The sequence below is a fragment of the Boleophthalmus pectinirostris genome, unplaced genomic scaffold (genome assembly GCF_026225935.1).
Source record: "Boleophthalmus pectinirostris isolate CB_2022bp ecotype Guang Dong unplaced genomic scaffold, ASM2622593v1 HiC_scaffold_4, whole genome shotgun sequence".
Classification (NCBI taxonomy): domain Eukaryota; kingdom Metazoa; phylum Chordata; class Actinopteri; order Gobiiformes; family Gobiidae; genus Boleophthalmus; species Boleophthalmus pectinirostris.
In genome coordinates, this window is record NW_026571353.1 from 30,629,622 (window position 1) to 30,648,598 (window position 18,977).

The 18,977-nt window shown below is 36.5% G+C and overlaps 1 protein-coding gene across 1 annotated transcript; it reads right to left on the reverse strand.

Moving 5' to 3' along the window:
* Positions 1 to 1,300: 1,300 nt before the first annotated feature.
* Positions 1,301 to 17,318, reverse strand: me2 (malic enzyme 2, NAD(+)-dependent, mitochondrial). Its single transcript, XM_020932309.2, has 15 exons — positions 17,158 to 17,318; positions 12,713 to 12,851; positions 10,259 to 10,392; positions 9,673 to 9,822; positions 8,410 to 8,485; positions 7,789 to 7,950; positions 7,171 to 7,384; positions 6,155 to 6,252; positions 5,874 to 5,987; positions 5,269 to 5,377; positions 5,038 to 5,180; positions 4,399 to 4,501; positions 3,785 to 3,855; positions 3,376 to 3,474; positions 1,301 to 2,983 (listed from the first exon to the last, which is right to left on the reverse strand). The coding sequence occupies exons 2-15, from the start codon at positions 12,836 to 12,838 to the stop codon at positions 2,822 to 2,824; spliced, it is 1,761 nt and encodes a 586-aa protein (XP_020787968.1). The 5' UTR covers positions 12,839 to 12,851; positions 17,158 to 17,318; the 3' UTR covers positions 1,301 to 2,821.
* Between the last annotated feature and the right edge of the window lie 1,659 nt (positions 17,319 to 18,977).

The following is an 18,977-nucleotide window of genomic DNA, read 5'->3' on the forward strand; positions in this document are numbered from 1 at the left end:
GTTACATCCCTAATGAGATTTATGAGTTTGTTTTATTTATGTTTTGCCAAACACAAAAATGTGGTAGGTAGGATCAGGACACCCAAAGTTTTATGTATCTGGCAAGTCAATTTCCACAAGAACCAGATTTTAAAAGTTTGATCAAATGTGAAAAAAATGAAAAAAATCTCACGTTTTCTCACAATCCTAGGGTTAGGCAATTTCATTTCATTTGATCTTTAATAAAGGACACAGGTGCAGACACGTGATCCATAGCCAAGACAATAAGAATACTGTAAATACAAAGAGATAGTGAAATCTTGAAATCTTCCTTATCGTCCCATCCTTACTAAGCAGATTACTTAAACTGAGAAGCACTTCATAGCAGCTGTGACTATAGAAGTAGCTAACCATTTGTATGTTCAGAGCATTGTTTCCCAAAGACTGGGTTGCAACCCTCAGGTGGGTCGCAAGAGATTTTTTTTTGGGTCGCCTTGTCATGATCTGCATGTAGGTCAGTGATATATAGTTCTGACACTGATCTGCTCCTGCGCTCTCCTCCTGCACCCCAGACTGGAACACGCTACAAAAACACAGACTGGCCCACCTATCTCATTAGAAATGTTAAGACATGTTTTGTGTAATTTCTAACCTTTTTTTGTGATAATTTTATTGCCTATTTTGTTCCAGTATTGCTGGTTCAATTGAATATTGAAAAGGAAATCGGCTACATTTAATGTCCAAATAGGCGACTTATGGATCCTTTTATTGCTGTTTATTGTTTAAAACTTCAGTATAAACCCCTTGAGTTGAGTGACTATAAACCAGGACGAGGGGGCTTTTTTACTCTCACACACCTAGGATACTGTCCTGAGGAAGTCGGACTGCAGATGGCGCTGTCGTCCTGCCTCCACCGGTACGAAGACAGAGCCAAAACCTGTTTAAATCACCTGCCCGGACACGTCACAGAAACATCACGACCACTCTGAAGAAGACCGCTAGTGAGCCGTCAGGTATGAAAAACTCTTGGTCTGTAACATTGAGTAATACTAGTAGTTCAGAGACACGCTCACTCAGTCAACAATAAAATAATGGTCAAATCCACCTTTATTTTGTGATTTATGAATAATGTCTTTTGGCTTGGGTCACACAGATTTGTGACTTTTAAAATATGGGTCCCCAGAAAAAAAAAATTGGGAAGCACTGATCTAGAGTAAAAGGCTTGAGAGTGTATGCTATTTATAACAGTATCAACACAATGGTAATGTATAAAATGTTTCAGAGAAATTCAAACTGAAATGAGCAAACACGAAAACATGAGTGGTTGGAGTTATAGTTGTATTAGAAAGCAGCATTTGGAGTAAGGCAATATTATTTATGACTAAAACAGCTCACATTGGCTAGAAAAATATGACATGTGCTTCAGACAACAGCGGTACAAAATACAACAGTAAACGCACCATATTTGACAGGACAGAAAATTGGGACACAAGGGGACATTTTCAGTAACATTAAATACTAGATTATGCACAAATTAATGATAAATAATACTTTAACAATTCAACCACTGTTTTTTTTACACAAAGATCCCTTGCAGAATGGAGCGTACAGTCACTTTTTAGTAGACAAAGCAAGAATTACATGGCATAAAATATTTACCAAACAAGATCATTACAAATAGTTGTGTGTAAACCAACTTAAAACTGTGAAAATAATGACAATATGTTATAAATACAATTAGCTGGAGTGGAGGCTGGTTATGAGATGCAGCTTTACACAGTTCTTCATAAACATTTCAATACATTTTATTCTTCATAAATTCAAGTGCTTTTAATAAAAATACAACCATTTCCTATCATTTAAAAAACACTCCTGAGCTAACACTATTCCTTCATCTTTAGTTTTACAGAAGACAGCTAAATTAGGCACCAAGTTTCTTCCCCTTTTCTGTATTTTTCAACAAACTGACCACAGTACAAGTCATTTTAACTGGAGTAAATCTTACGTTTGTAACAGCACTCCTGCTTTCTACCACACGGGGGAGTTAGAGGATTATCTATTGCAGCGTTAAGTGCTTTGAGGTTATATTATTTAAACTTCATTATGCCCTTTTTGCTCTCCCTTTGCTCTGATACAATTGGCCTGTATGTGACCAATGGAATGTTAAAACCAATGTATTTAATATATTTTTCGATAGTCCAGGGTCTAAACATTAAAACGACAGCGGCTTGGAGTTGAATTAATGGTTTAAAGGTGCACTGTGTAACTTTTCTGGTGGAGTGTATTCTAACTTTGTCGGCATGGTCTTTTTTGAAATGAGCAATTGGGATCAAATTGTCAACACTGACCAGAAATGAAGCCACTTGGATGAGTCGTGAAATGTCTTCCTCCAAAACCTTTGTGCAGTTGACAATAATACACTTAGGATTTCCTTTCCCCGCCCCCTAAAAACTGTTGTGGCCCAAAAGGAGATTTACTTTGTCAAGAATGTTCCACAATATGGCATTACACCTTTAAACTCTCAGGTCAAGTTTTAAGTCTCTCACTGTAAGAAGGCATGTTTTTTGTGCTATTAAAACATTTATAATCTAACGCTAGATGGATAAGTTTAATGCCACACTGCAGAACATTCCGGACAAAGCAGGTCACAGGTAGTGGACCCCATCACTCGAAAATGTTACACAGAGCATCTTTAATAACGGGAGTGTTTTATCCAACCTCACATGGAGCGTCTAATCTAGAGCAGAGCTGTAGTTGTGGGCAAAGGACAGAGCAGGTCACATGTTTGGGAGCGGGTCACATGGTTGAGGGTGCGGTCAGGTGGGAGCAGGTCACTTTAAATTCACTCCTTTAAAGGCGTGTATTTGACCCCAGGCCAGTCGTAAGTGTCCGGTAAGAAGGAATCGTACTCTGTGTTCCAGACTGTGGACCTCACAAATCTGTTCTTGTCCATCGGCTCTGGGTATCGGAACGCCATCCCCTTTGCATAGACGAACTCCATCACCTAAAGACAGAAAAACACGTCAACTTTGCTACTGAGATTAAAATTGTACTTTTTTTTTTTTTTTTTTTTATCGTATGAATATATTTCTCAAACATTGCATGATAACCTACAATTAAATGCTAGTATGCCAAAATTAGCCAGTTTTTGCCTTTAAATCCTTGAACTGATTTTGAATATTGTAGTTGACGTATTAATGTGACAGAAGACTGAAAAATTCCCAAACTAATATAAGTAACTCATGTATTTTGAAGAGGTATAAACTACACTATGAAGTTGTAGATGTAAAGGAGGCAGCCTTTGTAATTTGTGCAACAAGACAATCATAATTATATAGTAAAATTTAAAAGTGCATTGTCAGAGCTGCCAAATTGTACAAATGTTTTAATACGTGCCTTGATTGCCATCTGGACCGACACTTCTCTAATGTTGGACAGTGGAGGATACAGCCTGCCTTCTTGAAGTTCTTTATCAGTCAACTGTTCAGCAAGATTCTGAAGGAAAAAAATAATAATTGGTAGTAAATAGTATATACATGATCACATTTAAGTAGACTTTTGATGTTTATTGAGTACTCAAAACACTTTAAATTCACTCATTCACACATCCAAAAGCCACTATACACAGGCACTACAGGCAAAGTGTGTCGAGTGTTTAGCACAATGAAAAAATCACATTATATGCATGATGGGACTAAAAGTAGCAGAGGGAAAGATGGACTATAGATGAGTAAACAAGGTAAATGATAATATGATACTATAATATACAGTATAATCACTACAAATTAAGAGGGGGGGGTCAAACCTTTGCAGCTTCTAAGAACACCGTGTCATTGATGTGTCTGACTCCACTCAGGATCACTGCCAGAGCCACACCTGCAACAAACAAAATATACTGAATGAAGAGACAAGTTATTTGTCATAAACTAGGGCCTATCCTGCAAATTTCCATTATTTTTTACCATATCCTGACCCAGCAAACTGTCAGATCAAGAACTCTGACGCTCAGAGTTCTAGATACTGTGAGTAAAAACATGGACCTAATTTCACAAAGTTAAACTAGCCCTGACTTTAATTCTGGCCACTACTGTTTTTCCAGTTTCAGAAAGCAGGTAGGAGTAAAATTAAACAACTCAGTTTGAGTATAGCTGAGGAGAAAAACCACAATCAATGAATCACAGAAAAAAACGATTCACCATAGTAACAAAGTAGAGGAGGCTTCCATGTTAGAGCCTGAAAACCCTTAAGAGATAAACTCTAACAAATTCTGAAAAACCTAAACCTGCTTTTTGAAACGTAGTCCCCATCCTCAATTAAGCTGATGATGATAAAAACTGTAATAAATGATATAGCTATAAAAAGATTGTATGAAACCATATAATAAATCACTTTGATAGACTGCCTGTAATTTCCTGTTACCTGGGAAGATGTAGGCATTATTCCCCTGTCCGGGAGTAAACACTCGTCCATTGCTCAGAGTCACTGAGCCAAACGGACTTCCACTGGCAAACAGACACCTGCCCTGTTGTGGAAATATAGAAAAATAAAAACTATACAACTGCCTAGCTGCCAATTGAGTATACATCAGTTTTATCATGTTTTCACAAAGTATAAATCACAATTTTACATAGGTCTGAGCAAATTTTAATTAAGAGATTTGATCATTTCTAATCATCAATGATCAGTTTGGGTCTTTTTAATGGTAAGAGCAAGTGGTTTGGAGCAGAGTTCAGACTTTGGACAAAAATAAATTTGACTATTTTTAAACACATTTCAATTTAAAAAAATCTACAATGGTCAATATTGATGAAAGAAATTGTCACTATTTGTCAGAATTTCACAAGATACAGCATTGCCTATAATTATTTTAATGATCATGAAATTACTAAATAATCCATAATGACAGTAGCGTCCTGACATTTTTGTAAAAGTAAAAAACTGTAGTAATGCATTCTCTCGTTCAAACATTCTCCTGAAACTGGATTTATATTTATTTGGCTGTAAAACTTTTTTCAATAAAAAGCAAAAGTAAACACAAATGTACGTAAGCCCACATACGTCAGTGAGGGTGTAAGCGTCGTCGGCTGTGCACTCAGCTTTGGCGGTCGGGTTACTCAGGGCAAATATGATTGGTCGATCATTCAGAGCTGCCATGGCTTTGATCACATCTGGAGTGAAGAGTCTACCTGCCCCTGCCACACCTGCAGACAGGGAAAAATACATGAAATATTTGCTCATTTTACCATATTACTTTTTCTTTATTAGCAACAGAATTAAGTTTCTTTGTACCGATAATAGCAGTGGGTTTGATGGTGTTCACAGCATCCAAGAAGCTCTGGACGTTTCCTGGACTGTCGTGTACGAATCCCACCTGGTTGGCGTCAGTGTTGGATCTTTCCTGAAAAAAAAACAAACAAAACAATGTAATAAAACAATAAACTGCTTTAATCGACTGTGTTAATAAAATTCTAATTAAGGTTTGTATTTTCTATTTTATTAACATTGTCTATGTCCTCAGAAATGATGTAATGTTTGAGCCAAATATTGAATTTTCTGTTTAAAAAAATCTGACAATGATAATTAGGCTTGGCTCAAATTTGTAGTGTGTGACATGAGTTTATGAAACATTTGTCAGTATCAAATAAACTTAATAAATTATTCAATAAATATAAAATAAACCATTATGATTTGATTATTTGAATAAAATCACATCACAAGAACATTTCAAAAGTTATATTTTGATTGTCAATTATCCAGTCAGAAAACAAAACATGTTTGCCTAATCCTAGAGTAAAACCGTTCAGCAGTAAAACCAAAATAGCTCTTCCATAATGGTCCTCTCAGTTTAGTTGTATTTTTAAGTAAAGTTATTAAGCAACAATGTATTCACTTACCTTCACTAAAAGTCCATATTTGTCAAACATCCAGATCCTCTTCTGTGCTTCAGCCTGAGTCATCCCGTTCTCCATCATCGCCATGACGATCAGGTTCGCAATGCCCAGAGCCGCCTGACGTACAAATATAAACAGGAACATTTTCACTTTTGGTCAGAAAACTTCAACACACAGGACTTTAATGACCAGCAGATGGCAGCAAATCCAAAAACATTTAATCTACATTTAAAAAAAAAAAAAAAAAAGTTACAGTCTTGCCTTAAGTAGCACATAACATTTACCTCTCCAGCTCCGAGGAAGAGGACCCTGTGCTCAGTGATGGGTTTGCCCACAGCTCTCTGTGCAGCTAACAGACCGGCCAGAGCCACAGCGGCTGTACCTGGAAGAAAGAAGAGCAATCACTTTCAGACATTTCATCAGACATTACCAAAGATGACGATTTTTGGAATTCCCCCTTCATGTCTTAGGAAACTACAACAGAATCATGCCTCCAAATGAAAGAGGACACCCATTTTAGAATCTACAAGTAAACACATAAATAAAATACTGTATTTGCCTGAGCAATATGATGAAATAATTAAAATCTATCAATGGGGAAATGTGTGAGTGACTTTTGTTTATTTTAAATAAAACTGGGTTTCAACATTGCCCTTCTGAACTTATACAATACATACTTTCAATCATTGCCATTTAACACAAAAAAACTAAACAAAAAATTCTCCAAACCACATGCTTCTACTGAGGATTGTAATGAGAGGTCTATAGTCAAAGACAAAATGATCGTCGATTAGAAATTACTCTGAATCTATTTACTCTCCATTAAAATTTATGAGACTTTTTAGACTTTTCCGAGATGGATACATACATACATACATATACTAACTACTAGGGGTGTGCAAAAATATCGAAATATTGATATATATCGTGTCGTTTAATGTGATGATACAGTATCGATATCATGGGCTGCTGTATCGATATATCACCAAGAGTATTTTTTGGTATATTTTACTAAATTATTTTGTTACAGCGCTACAGTTTTGTTGCTTGTTCAGAGGAAGGAAACCCATTTTCACTGTTTTGATGATTTAAATGTTTGTGTTTCATATTAACTTTGCACAAGAAGTGGTTTAACAAAGACTTTTAGTATCACAATCATGATTTGGCCTTTATTTTTTTATTGAACTGTATCAAATCAATTTGAAATATCGTATCAAATCAAAAGTGCACTGTATCGAGTATCTGCAGCTTCTTAATGATGCCCAGCCCTACTAAGTACAATGTTAACATCCTAATTTACCTTGGATATCGTCATTGAAAGTGCAGTACTTCTCCCTGTATTTCCTCATTAAGCGGAAGGCGTTGTGATTCCCAAAGTCCTCAAACTGGATGAGCGTGTCCTGTCCGTACTTTTCCACCACAGCCTCCATGAACTCGTCGATGAGGTCGTCATAGGCCTGGGTCCGGTCTCTCTTCTGGTACAGGCCCATGTACAGAGGATCTTTCAGCAGGGTCTAACAGCAAATGAAGAAATAACTTTAAGCACTTTCCTCAAATCCTTTAAAATGTTTGACTTATATTATTCTGTTTTCAGGAATGATTTGAATTAAAGCTGCTTTAGCCATAAATTAATTGCAATTTGAATGTTCATAGTTGGCAAATCACAAAGAATTTAAGTAATTTCCCTGCATAGAAGTTGCCAACCTTTTAGTTTGGACAACTACAAATTGTCTTACATTAGTTTAGCAGTTCATTCATGCAAACAGATTTTATAAGATATATTTTGGTAATACACACCCTGAATAGCTTTTTAATGTCTTCTTTATCAATATTTTCCATGTAACATTGCATTTATGCGTCTCAGGTTCCCCTTTATTAGGTGGCATTTTTAGTACTTTCCATTATTCAATACACTTACCTCATTGTCCGTGCCAACGTCAATGACCACAGGCAGACACTTCTCAGGTCTGATGCCTGCGCAGGCCGTGTACAGGCACAGTTTACCCACAGGAATCCCCATCCCATAAACGCCCAGGTCCCCCAGGCCCAGGATACGCTCTCCGTCGGTCACTACAACAGCCTGTAAGAGACAGACATAAGTGATTAGAAAAACAAACAAAAACTATGACATCTTTATTCAACAGTGCACATTCAACCAAGCAGAATGAGCAAATAAGTAAGGTTCAAATTAGAGCAGCACAATATACTGCAATTTAAGTTTGTGAAATTATCTAATCAAAAGGCTGCAATTATTTCACCAATAGATTTAAACTCTACTACAAAGAACAATCTTGTTGTACCTGTAGCTTTACAAAGAGATTCTTGTATTAGTTCATCAGTTCATATTTCTGTCTTCTATCAAATCTTAAAGCTATGTTTATGTCAAAAAATCTCAATTAGTTGTCTAAAACCCACTGTGTCATTCTTGATTACTGATCATGATAATTCTCCAATACACTCAGGCATCATTTAAAACTTTTTTTTCAAGCAGACTGGAGGGCTGTTAAGTTGTCGTACTGTATAGAAAAATTGTACTTACAGCAACTCTAGTCTCTGGCCAGTTGTCCAAAATGGAGCGTATGTGTCCTCTATCCTTAATGGAGATGAACAGACCTCTGGAGAGAGAAATTAAATTCATAAAATAAATATATTTTTACCTGTACATAACATTAATAAAATATCAGTATGAATTCATATGATTAAAAAGATCATTTATCAATAGGTTAGGCTCATCTTCTACAATACAATGTCAAAATCTCAGAGGGAGGGGCAGGAGTACTTAAAAAATCTACTCATAGATTTAAGAAAAACAACTGTTGCCATAGCGATGAACAAAATTACAAACTATACCTTCTGAATGTGGAAAAAGACCTGAAAATGTTGCATATAACAGAAGCCAAAACCCATGTACTAGCATATAGCACTAGCACTTTTACAATAAATGTACAAAAAGATGAGCAAGTTGTTGATTTTTGACATTCCAGTGATGCATTACAAAATCTGATCAAATTAAAAGTAGTATGATATCATGATTTTCTGGTTGCTGTATAAGAAAAGAGGTGAGGACCACAAAAGCGTTTTCTGAAGGTTTAATACAAACACACACAGAGCTCTGGCTCTACTGCCTACATGCAACAACAGAGAAACAGACAGTTTTTATACACTGGTGGTGGACAACATATGTGAGACTCATGTCAAACAGAGTGATCAATACATGGTCAAGCAACAACTGCAGTCGTAAAGGTGTACCGTGACAAGTCAACTTTAGAAACAACAAATGGTCTATTGGGGTTCATAAACATTCCTTAACGTAATTTCAGGAACCTCACAGTACGATATATATTGCGATATCGTGGGAAAGCTCATGACATGGTGGGGAGGCTCACGATTAACAATATCCAAATCTCTCGGTACCATGTTTTCACGATATAGATCTCATGGTACGATATTTATTGTGATATTTTGTGGAAGCTAACAAACCTGTTAATATGCTCCTTTTTTCCTCTTAAAATGCCTTGACAAGACTTAATCTAAAGAACTAAGACTTAAAAGTGCTTAGAACTGTTATTTCTTCATGTCGTCTACACTGAAATGGAGCAAAGGATCATGGTCTATGTAGTTCCCTCTGTTTTTTTAGCTATTGCTGCACCATAACTCTTAATTTAAGCAAAGTGACTTGTAATTCGATATATTGTGATGGTCCACGATACAATGTCACGATATTTCGGTTATTGTTACATCCCCAGTAGATAGCATCATTTAAAAATAGGAAAACACCATATTATAATTGCACTGGACTCACTTGGGCCTCCTGAAAATGTGTCCGTACTGTGTACAGGCCAGGCCCACAGTGGGAGTGTAGACGATGGGCATCAGCTCCTCGATGTCCTCCATCAGGACTCTGTAGAAGAGACGCTCGTTTCTTTCCTGAATCCCCATCAGGTAAATGTATCTGGAAAACACAATCAGTACAGACAAAGTTATAACAACATGTTTAATTTGTCATAGTTACGACTGCTCAGAGTAAAATAATCTTAAATCATCCATCATAATTGAAAGTTTTGAAACTACATACTGTCAAATGTATGCACACCATTGTAATGAGAAATACCCTCCCTCTCTCTACACGTTTAGTTTTGCCAACTTAAAGGCCTGTAAAATTCATCTTGTCCCAGTACAGATATATTGTATAAGCAGCTCTTAAGGTCAGAATGAGTCAGCCGTGTACCGCCTGCATCTCTATTTTATTGTCTGATAATCAGGAAAGAGCACAGCATAATTCAGAAGAGACTACACATTTTCTTAGAGGCAATTCTTATAAATTATATTAAAATCTGATTATCGGCACAGCCCTCGTTTTCACAGTAGGAGAAACAAGCAGGACTCACTTCTCTAACGGATCAGTCATTTTCTTGAGGTTTTTCTGGAAGCGCATGGCCTGTAGGTCCTGTGTCTCGACTTTAGGGGGCAGCAGACCGTGGATCCCCAAGAGCTGACGTTCTTGGAGAGAGAAAGCCATACCCTGAAACAAACGGGGAAAGAAACGATTTTAGTTTTGATAAAATGTGCAGGTTCCATTCTTCAATTTAAGAACATCAACAACAAATCACAAGTCATATTTTACCTTCCTGTTATAGACAAAAGTACAACTAGATGGGAATAATTGTCAACAAAAAAACTTTACTTTTTATTGCTTATGTTATTAAATAGTGAAAACTGGCTCAATCTGGGAATGTGACATCGCATTATAGAATCTGAAGACCACCAATGGGGCAATTCCACTGTTGCAATGCAAAGTTAAAAGAACATCAGGATAACACATGGGGTATTTGTTTCATAGTTAAGTTGGATTTCAGGATTCTCTCAAACAAACGTGAACAAACTGTTAAATACTTTGTTTTCTCTCCAGTATTGTTTAAAATGTTATACTTTTTCTTTCCAGACTTTTTTAACAGATTTCACAAAAGCTGGTTTACAGTTTTAGACACCCCAAAAGTAGCCGACCAATAGGGAAAAGCCAGAGGAGAACAGCCCTCCAGAAAACATGAGAAGTGTTCCCTGGGCAGTGTTCATGTATGTGCTCAATGCTCGTGTGAAGAGGGAGGGAAGGGGGGCAGAGGAAAGTGGCTAAAAACACATGGAAGACATCATGTTTGGAAGAGGGAAAGAGCTATAAGATTGCCGAGTCACGCTGACACTGCGCTTCAGATAGACCTATGTTCACACTTCCTTTCACCAACAGAACTCAGAAATAATCAGTATTTCTGTAAACTCAGCAAAACAGGATGCAAATAAGCTGTGTTAACATTCTAGTTAAATAGTGGTTGTGCAAAGTTAATATGAAATACTATAATCTATTTTCATCATCAAAACAGTGAACATGCCAAAATTGCAAAAATGCAAATAAATTTCCTTCCACTAAATGAGCAGCAAAATTACAGTGCGGTCACAAGATACCAAAAAATACTCGATATACTGCAGCAAAACAGCAGGTCACGATGACAATACTACGTCACCAAATTATTGCGATATATCAATATTTCTTTGCACATCCCTAGTATTTGATGTCATAGTTTCAGATGGAGGGCCGAAACCTTTATAATTTATAATATATTAAAGAAATATCTAAACTTATGATCCACAAATGTTGAACCTTTTGTGTTTTGGCTCCACACACTTGTCATATTAGGTTAGAATGTTGTGATATAATGTGAACACAAACAGTTCCAACTCAAATCTGCAGCAGTGTGTTCTTGTTAAACTTTAGGCCACTAAGGAGCACTAACAGAAGAAAGCATGCATTTATACTGAATACTCATGTGCAGTTTAACATTAATATAAGGTCGTTTTAAGGACTGATGTTGCAAATTCACCAAGGTTCTAAACACTGAGTGTGATCAACATCAACTGACCAATTATAAATCCTTGTTTGTCATGTCTGACCCGATCAAAAATAAAAATAAGAAAAAAATGTTTTCAGTAACATTAGTAATGTACAGATTATATCCACTCAAACCATTTTCCATAATAAACATATCTGACCTTTTTGTCCTCTTAAGTATTCATGCTGCTTGTTTTGACTTTACAGTGAAGGCCAGAGGGTTTATATTTAGCACAGAATGACTTTTAGTTTGAACTTTTGAACATTCTGACAGAGTGAGGTCATTTCTCACATTACAAATGCAAAAAAATAATCAATTCCAGTTTTTTTTTACAATACTGGAGCTATATTCAGAGCCACTTTGGCTACTGATATTTTGCAGTATCTGTGGGTGGATTACATGCATCTCTATGGTGGAATGTTACCATGGTGACAAAATGCACACATTAACTTTTTCCAGTGTAGGGTATAGATAGATAGTAAGATAAATATTTTTAGGAGCCTGGTCAATACAATTCGTTCAATACGTTCATGGCCCCGTTTAGGTGATTTTCAACAACTGTAGGCTTCAAAATGCTTATTATCTTGCGACTGTATTATTTGAGAGGGGCCAGTATAACAGTAAAAATCATCTTACTTGTTCTAGTTCCAACTAACTCTCAGCTCTTTCTGGTCAGACATCCTCAAATACAGGGCTGCCTAATTATAAATAACTGAAATCCAGTCATTTCAAAGGGTCAATCGGGCCATTTCTACAGTCAGTCCTGTGGCATTTCAGATTCTGGAATAATACATTTTTACCATTTCTTGCATTAAATGTCTTATTTTCATTCAAATAAGACTTAAAGTGACACAGCACATATTTTTAGGTGTTGGCGAGGTTTGTTTACATCATATCATGTTACACTGAGCGTATGAAAAGTATCAGCACTATTGAGCACTATTGTGTTAGCAGACTCACTTTGTTGGTGCGTGGGTTGAGCATGAGCGGTTTGCCCTTCTCTTTGGTGTGGGCCAGTCTCACCACTGACACACAGGGTCTGAGGGCGGCACAGCAGCTCTGGAGGGCGGACAGTCGGGACAGCATGGTGCAGCAGGGACTGGAGAGACACAAATCAATATCAGCAGACTGTAACCGCAAACAATAACATCATTATCAGTTTCAATCAAGTCATTACACACACTAACTAGTTTACATTTTAGACACAGGGGTGGGCAATATAAAAAAGGAGAAAGAATACAGATTTCTCTCCACTGGTAACATCTTTGCCTTCCAACAAAAGGTGTTAAAATGTGCCTACAGAAGTCTTGGTTGAGGTTCAAGTGTTGCATAAAAAGTGACAGAACAACTCTATTAAAGATAATTTGTAAAAGTGTTATTAAGATGGATGCTATATCGCTGTTGCCAGTGAACCAAAAGCTCTCCAGTTCAAGTCCTTATCTGCTCAAGTGTAATCTGATGTGAGAAAGTCTAATCCTAATCCACAAAATCAGACCAGAGACAAATCAGGATTACAAGAAAGCTCCAAATACAAGAAATGAGAAAAAGACAAAATGACATTATAGCTCTAGCGTTGTTTATCCAGGGCCTCGTCCATATAATGTCTGGTGAATAACATGAGTATTGTGAGGGCTCTGTCATGCATGTGACCCACTAGCACATAGGCACAATGAACGGGGACACAGAGCAGACAGAGGGAGGTAAAGATTGAGGTCAAAACGTCATGCTATTTTCTACTGTAAAAGTAAACTGATACAGAATGCATTGTGACATTTATTGAGACAGAGACAGTGCACAATTTACATTAACCTTAACAGGAGAGAGGCATTATCCCAGGTTGTAGCATCAGTGCTAATTTCCACCTGTAATCCCTGGGCAGGTTCATTGAGACCTTCCTGGAGACCTATGTAGCATGTTTTGGGTTACGCATTATTTATCTATCTTAACTTTTTGGATGAAGGGTCTGCCACCTCCATGTATCCATGAAAACAAGACGGTGATACCACAAGGCCAGGTTACAGGTCAGTTATGTGGAGGGGCGAGTCCACTCACAGGAAAAACTACACTTTATTGTCCTCATAATTAAATTTGACCAATCCTTTAATGTGCACCACAGTGTTGCACCCAGAGACCCTGGTCAGGACTTCATTAGCTGGAGGATTTAACTTAATGTGCATGATTTCATGGGGGAAATTGGAGTGAGCGGAGACAGAAACATGGAAACTCCACACAGAAAGTTCTGGTATCTAACCTGTTACACCACGCAACCCATGAATCAAACTAAGGACCTTCTTACTGTGACACGTGTGCTAGTCACTCACCCACCGTGCCGCAGTAAAAATGCACGTTTATGAAGATATTCTGGACCAATACAAACACACGATACATTCTAGACTAAAGCCAAACTGTGAAACATTCAAACCAGAGCACGGATATCTTCACAGGAGGTGGTAAAAAAGTTACATATTCTCGACAAAACAAAATCTACCAAGTTAAAATTTTGACACACCTCGCATTATTATAGATTCATTGTGAAAACTGAATTGGTTGCTCCCACTGAGAGGAAGTGCAACTGGAGCTGTAAGCAAATAATCTAAGAGAACAGCAATCTGAGCCGTTTCTATTTCAGTTTTACAGTCACAACACACGGGATAAACAGGGGACACTGGGCATGTGGGGGGACGCGAAAGGGGTGGGGAAATTAGGGTCTACAACAGCACGGAGCCTTTTGAGCAGCTGTGGTCATGTGACGTGCCTCATATGTCACATGTAAACAGACACGGAGAGATCGCAGGTGCACAAAACATGCGTCAGTGAACAGTAAACATAACATTAGTACAATTTTTAGTAACATACATGGGAGAAAATGTATTACAATGGTACAATGGATGATTTACAAAATAAGCGTGAGTATAGAGTCTAAATACTAATAAAATACTGGCTACAAAAATAGGCTGAAGCAATACTTGCAGAGTAATCTTTCAAATTAGGATATATTTTTCTGCACATTTGCGGATAACAATTACAGTCCACATTTTGTGCAATAAAATTTAATTATTTAGTTTTCATAATAATATTTGGATTGCTCTCATCCAAAATGACACTATTCGTTTCTTTCAATTGACTGAAAGTTCATTAAAATTTGATGAATTGCACAGTCCTGGATGAAATCTACTCTCGCTCTTTCCATTTCTCTTTCCACTGGCTGACAAAATCTGTCTCACCCCAGTACAGACATGTTGTAAGCAGCTCTTGAGGTCAAAATAAGTTCTCTGTGCATCTGATTAGAAAGCATTTTATTGTCCGATAATCAGTGAAAATCAAACATGTGAAAAGTCCATAAAACTCAATTATGAATAATACGGATGGTCAGAATGCAGGAGCTAAGTGAGGAATAACTTTTGCAGAGTTTAAAATGAACCAGCTCCATTTCAGCTGTTCAGGTGCAGCATCTTTAATACGCGACCACAGCTCAGACCTCGAGGAAACATTAGAAAGCAATAAGCCGGGATTAGCTCAGGGAGAAGGTCGCCCCTGACACTTATACAAAGTCTGCACAGCTTTTCAAACTGGAAATCAAATGGTCTAATAATACAAGGGCTTTTCAGGTACTGCCGCTCTGCCAAGTTGAGTTTGGCAAGCCAGAGTGGAATATTCAGATAACCATGCAGTGGTACCCAACCTTTTTGCCCCCTTACCCCTGACTGAGAAACACTGATGCAATAAAGTTCAAATTAGGGCTGCACAATTAATAGAATCTTAATGAACTGGTTTCAGATGGTATAGCTTGAGTCTTTAGTGAGAGTCCATCATTGCCATTTTTCTAGAAACATATGATTTGGAGCAGAAGTCAGACTTTGATGAAAGAAATTTTATGCTTAAAACGGCAATGAAACTACTAGTAAAAGGTAATTGTTACTCTGTGTTTAAAAAAAAAATATCAAAATTTAAGTCAATGAGGGAAAAAATAATAAAATAATAATAACAGTATAGAAATGTCTGTTTGCTACAACAAAACATTAAAAAATTGTAGCATGAAAATGGTATTTGTGCTTCACATGCATGCATTTGTTGTTTTAAAAGGCCCATTAATCATTTCCTTCCTTCATTCGTTCATTGTTCACTATAATCAGAACTTAAATGAGTCGAATGCAAACAACCACACCCATTTTCTTTCCTGCCACTCCATTATTGTGATAGCCATGCCCCCAGAAAGATTATGTATGCATTCTAAATTGCGCACTGGAGGAAATGTTTAAGAGCCAAGATGAAGCAAGAGCTGACAGTTCACAGGTTTTCATGTGAGATTGTTGAACTGATTAACATACACACCTACATTTTCTGCTTAAATTGTTATTTTAAAAGGTTGTATCGGAGAAGTTTATTATGATCAAAGTTCATATCATACTAAAGCTATAACTTGTTCATCACGTTTTAAGGTGTGCCATCACAAATCAAATGACAACTACAATTTTTATTTGAAACAATAAACCAATATGTTACTAGGTTTGCGTAATAAGGATAAAAATAAGGAATAAAAAATAAGGATAAAAAAAAAAAAAAAAAGGAAGGTTTGACGTAGCTTGTTAGTTTAATATTTTAGGGAGGGAAGGGAATTAATGAAGAATATTAAAAGAACTAATTGTAAACAATAGTTGGCCAAGACTATAAAGAAAATATAAAAACAAAATACACATTATGGTGAATTCAAAGTCATTATGAGATGCATCAACAACCTAGTTAGGGTGAGCAGACGTCCCTATTTACCAAGGACAGTCCCACTTTATCAAAAATTTATCCAAAACCACTGATTAGTCCCAGTTTTATACAACATATGGCCCAGGTGTCCCTATTTGTGACCAATTTGATCCCTGCCAACAGTAAAGAGAGGCATATATTTGTCATGTGTTTAGGTAAAATACAGAAAAGCTGCTTAAAAATGACCAAAACACAAAGAAAACGTGACTATACTGGCTCAAATGTTAGTCATGAGTGGTCTCTGCATAACAATTTTCCTTAATTTCGCACTTGTTTCATGATTTTATCATTACCAACCACCAAAAAACGGGGATGTCCCAGTTGTTTAATTTTTATTTATTTTTTATTTAATTCTGGTTACCCTAAACCTATTAATGACACAACAAGTCGACATAAAAACAGCTAACCCGAATATAAACTGCGACATCGTTTTCCTCGTGAATTTTTTCAGGTAAAATCTATTAAAGACAGTTATTTAATAGTTAGTTTGAGGGCGTAATCTGCTTAAATTATTTATGAAGTCCGTAAATTGGAGCACACCGCATTTGATCACTCGCACGCTGTCATTCATTGAGGGTAACGTTCCTATTTATGACAAGCGGAAGTTGGTAGCATCACGTTTTTAGCACAACGACGGCCTTACTTACCGGTTTTCAGCAGATGTAAAACAGTTAAATCGGAGTAAAATCTTGTCTTTAAATAAACATGTTCCTATGAAAATGCAGGACGTAACAACTGTGAAGAAAAGCGTGATTCGATCCGCGCTCCAGTTGCTGCAAAGTGGAGAAGAGGCGACACGCTCCTCACGCAAAGTACGAGCCGGCCGACCAATCAGAGCCCGGGATTCCCCCACGCGTTACCGTAAGTGTCATAAAGCGCAGGAAATATTACATCTTCTGTCGTAATAACTGTAGTAAATTGGACTATCAATTTTATAATATTATTCTTATTAATGTGTGAATAAAGAATTAGCAAATCTCAAAATAAATTAACAGCACACTGACAAAATAAAAAAATAAATAAAAATAAAACATGCACCACGGACTACAGGTGGAAATTAGCTCTAGTGTTACAACCTTAGACTTGGATTTAGGCTTTATTGATCCACAAAGGAAATTATTTGGACACTGTAGCTCACTCGTCACAATATAATATAAAAACAAAGAGTAAAAACTATAAATGGTAAACATATAATCTTAAATGGAAAGGGCACAAATATGATGAGCAATGGGAAAAGTGGAATGCATTCATAAATGACACCAGGAAAATAACATAGTGCATCAAAGTGTCATTACCAAATGCATGTTTAAATAAGAACCTGTAACTCCAGACTTTTGTCAAATAAGACATAGTCATACAACTGTATATGTACAAATCAAAAAATAAAATTGAAAAATAAGTAATAAAATGCCTGGCACAATGCATCTCTCCTGTTGAGATTAATGTATATTGTGCACTGTCTATGTCTCATAAATAAACTAAATAATAAATAAATAATAAAAAATGAGTCTTATGATCTGAGTAGTAGTTGAAGTAGTAGTAGCAGTAGTAGGCTAATAATAGTACTAGTAGAGGTAGTAGTTATTGCTGTCACTTTATCTTCTATTTATTACACTACACATAGTCATAGTCAATTATTTTAGCCTAAATAACAATGTGGTTGCCTAATATTTTTACAGTACTTGCAACAACTTGATTGCATAGGTCATCTGTTCTGGGACAAATAAAGGTTCTCTTGTCTTAGTAGTAGGTCTAGTAGTTGGATAGTAGAATATAGTAGTAGGCAGTGTAGTAGTGGTACGAAGAAATAGTAGTAGTGGTAGTAGTAGTAGCATTAGGCCTATAGTAGTACCTAAGCCTTCACAAACTTTTAGTGCATCAGTGAATACAGTTGAATACGAAGACAACCAATGAATGGAATATAGATTCTCATATCAAAAGCCAATATTTTAATTTTTTTTTTATATGTGTATATATATATATATACAACATTTCCCTGGGTAAAAACTATGCACTGCAACTGTAGCTTACTGAAGCAATAGAAAACTAAACTAAATTTAGTTAGTTAGACTATATCACAACAAAACAAATAACACATTGTAAACAGATTTTAGATTTGATAATAAATGACCAAGGATCAGACCACATTTTGAGAATTGTGCAGAATATATGGCCTATAAAGCACCAGATAGAATAAAAGATTGAAAACATTTTATTATATTTCAGCAAAAACAGCAAACTATCCAATAAATACAGAGCGTTTATAAAGTGTAGAGATTTGCTGAAAAGTTAAGACATTCTTGCAGTTTAAGTACAAAACCACGCAGCTCGAAGAAATCCTCCACAAAGTGACATTTAAAACTACACTGAAACAGTAGGTAAATCCATGCAGAAGATACATTCAACAAAATGGAAGCATCCGAGGTGTACGAGGCACGTTTTGCTGACACACTTCAAATCATTTATA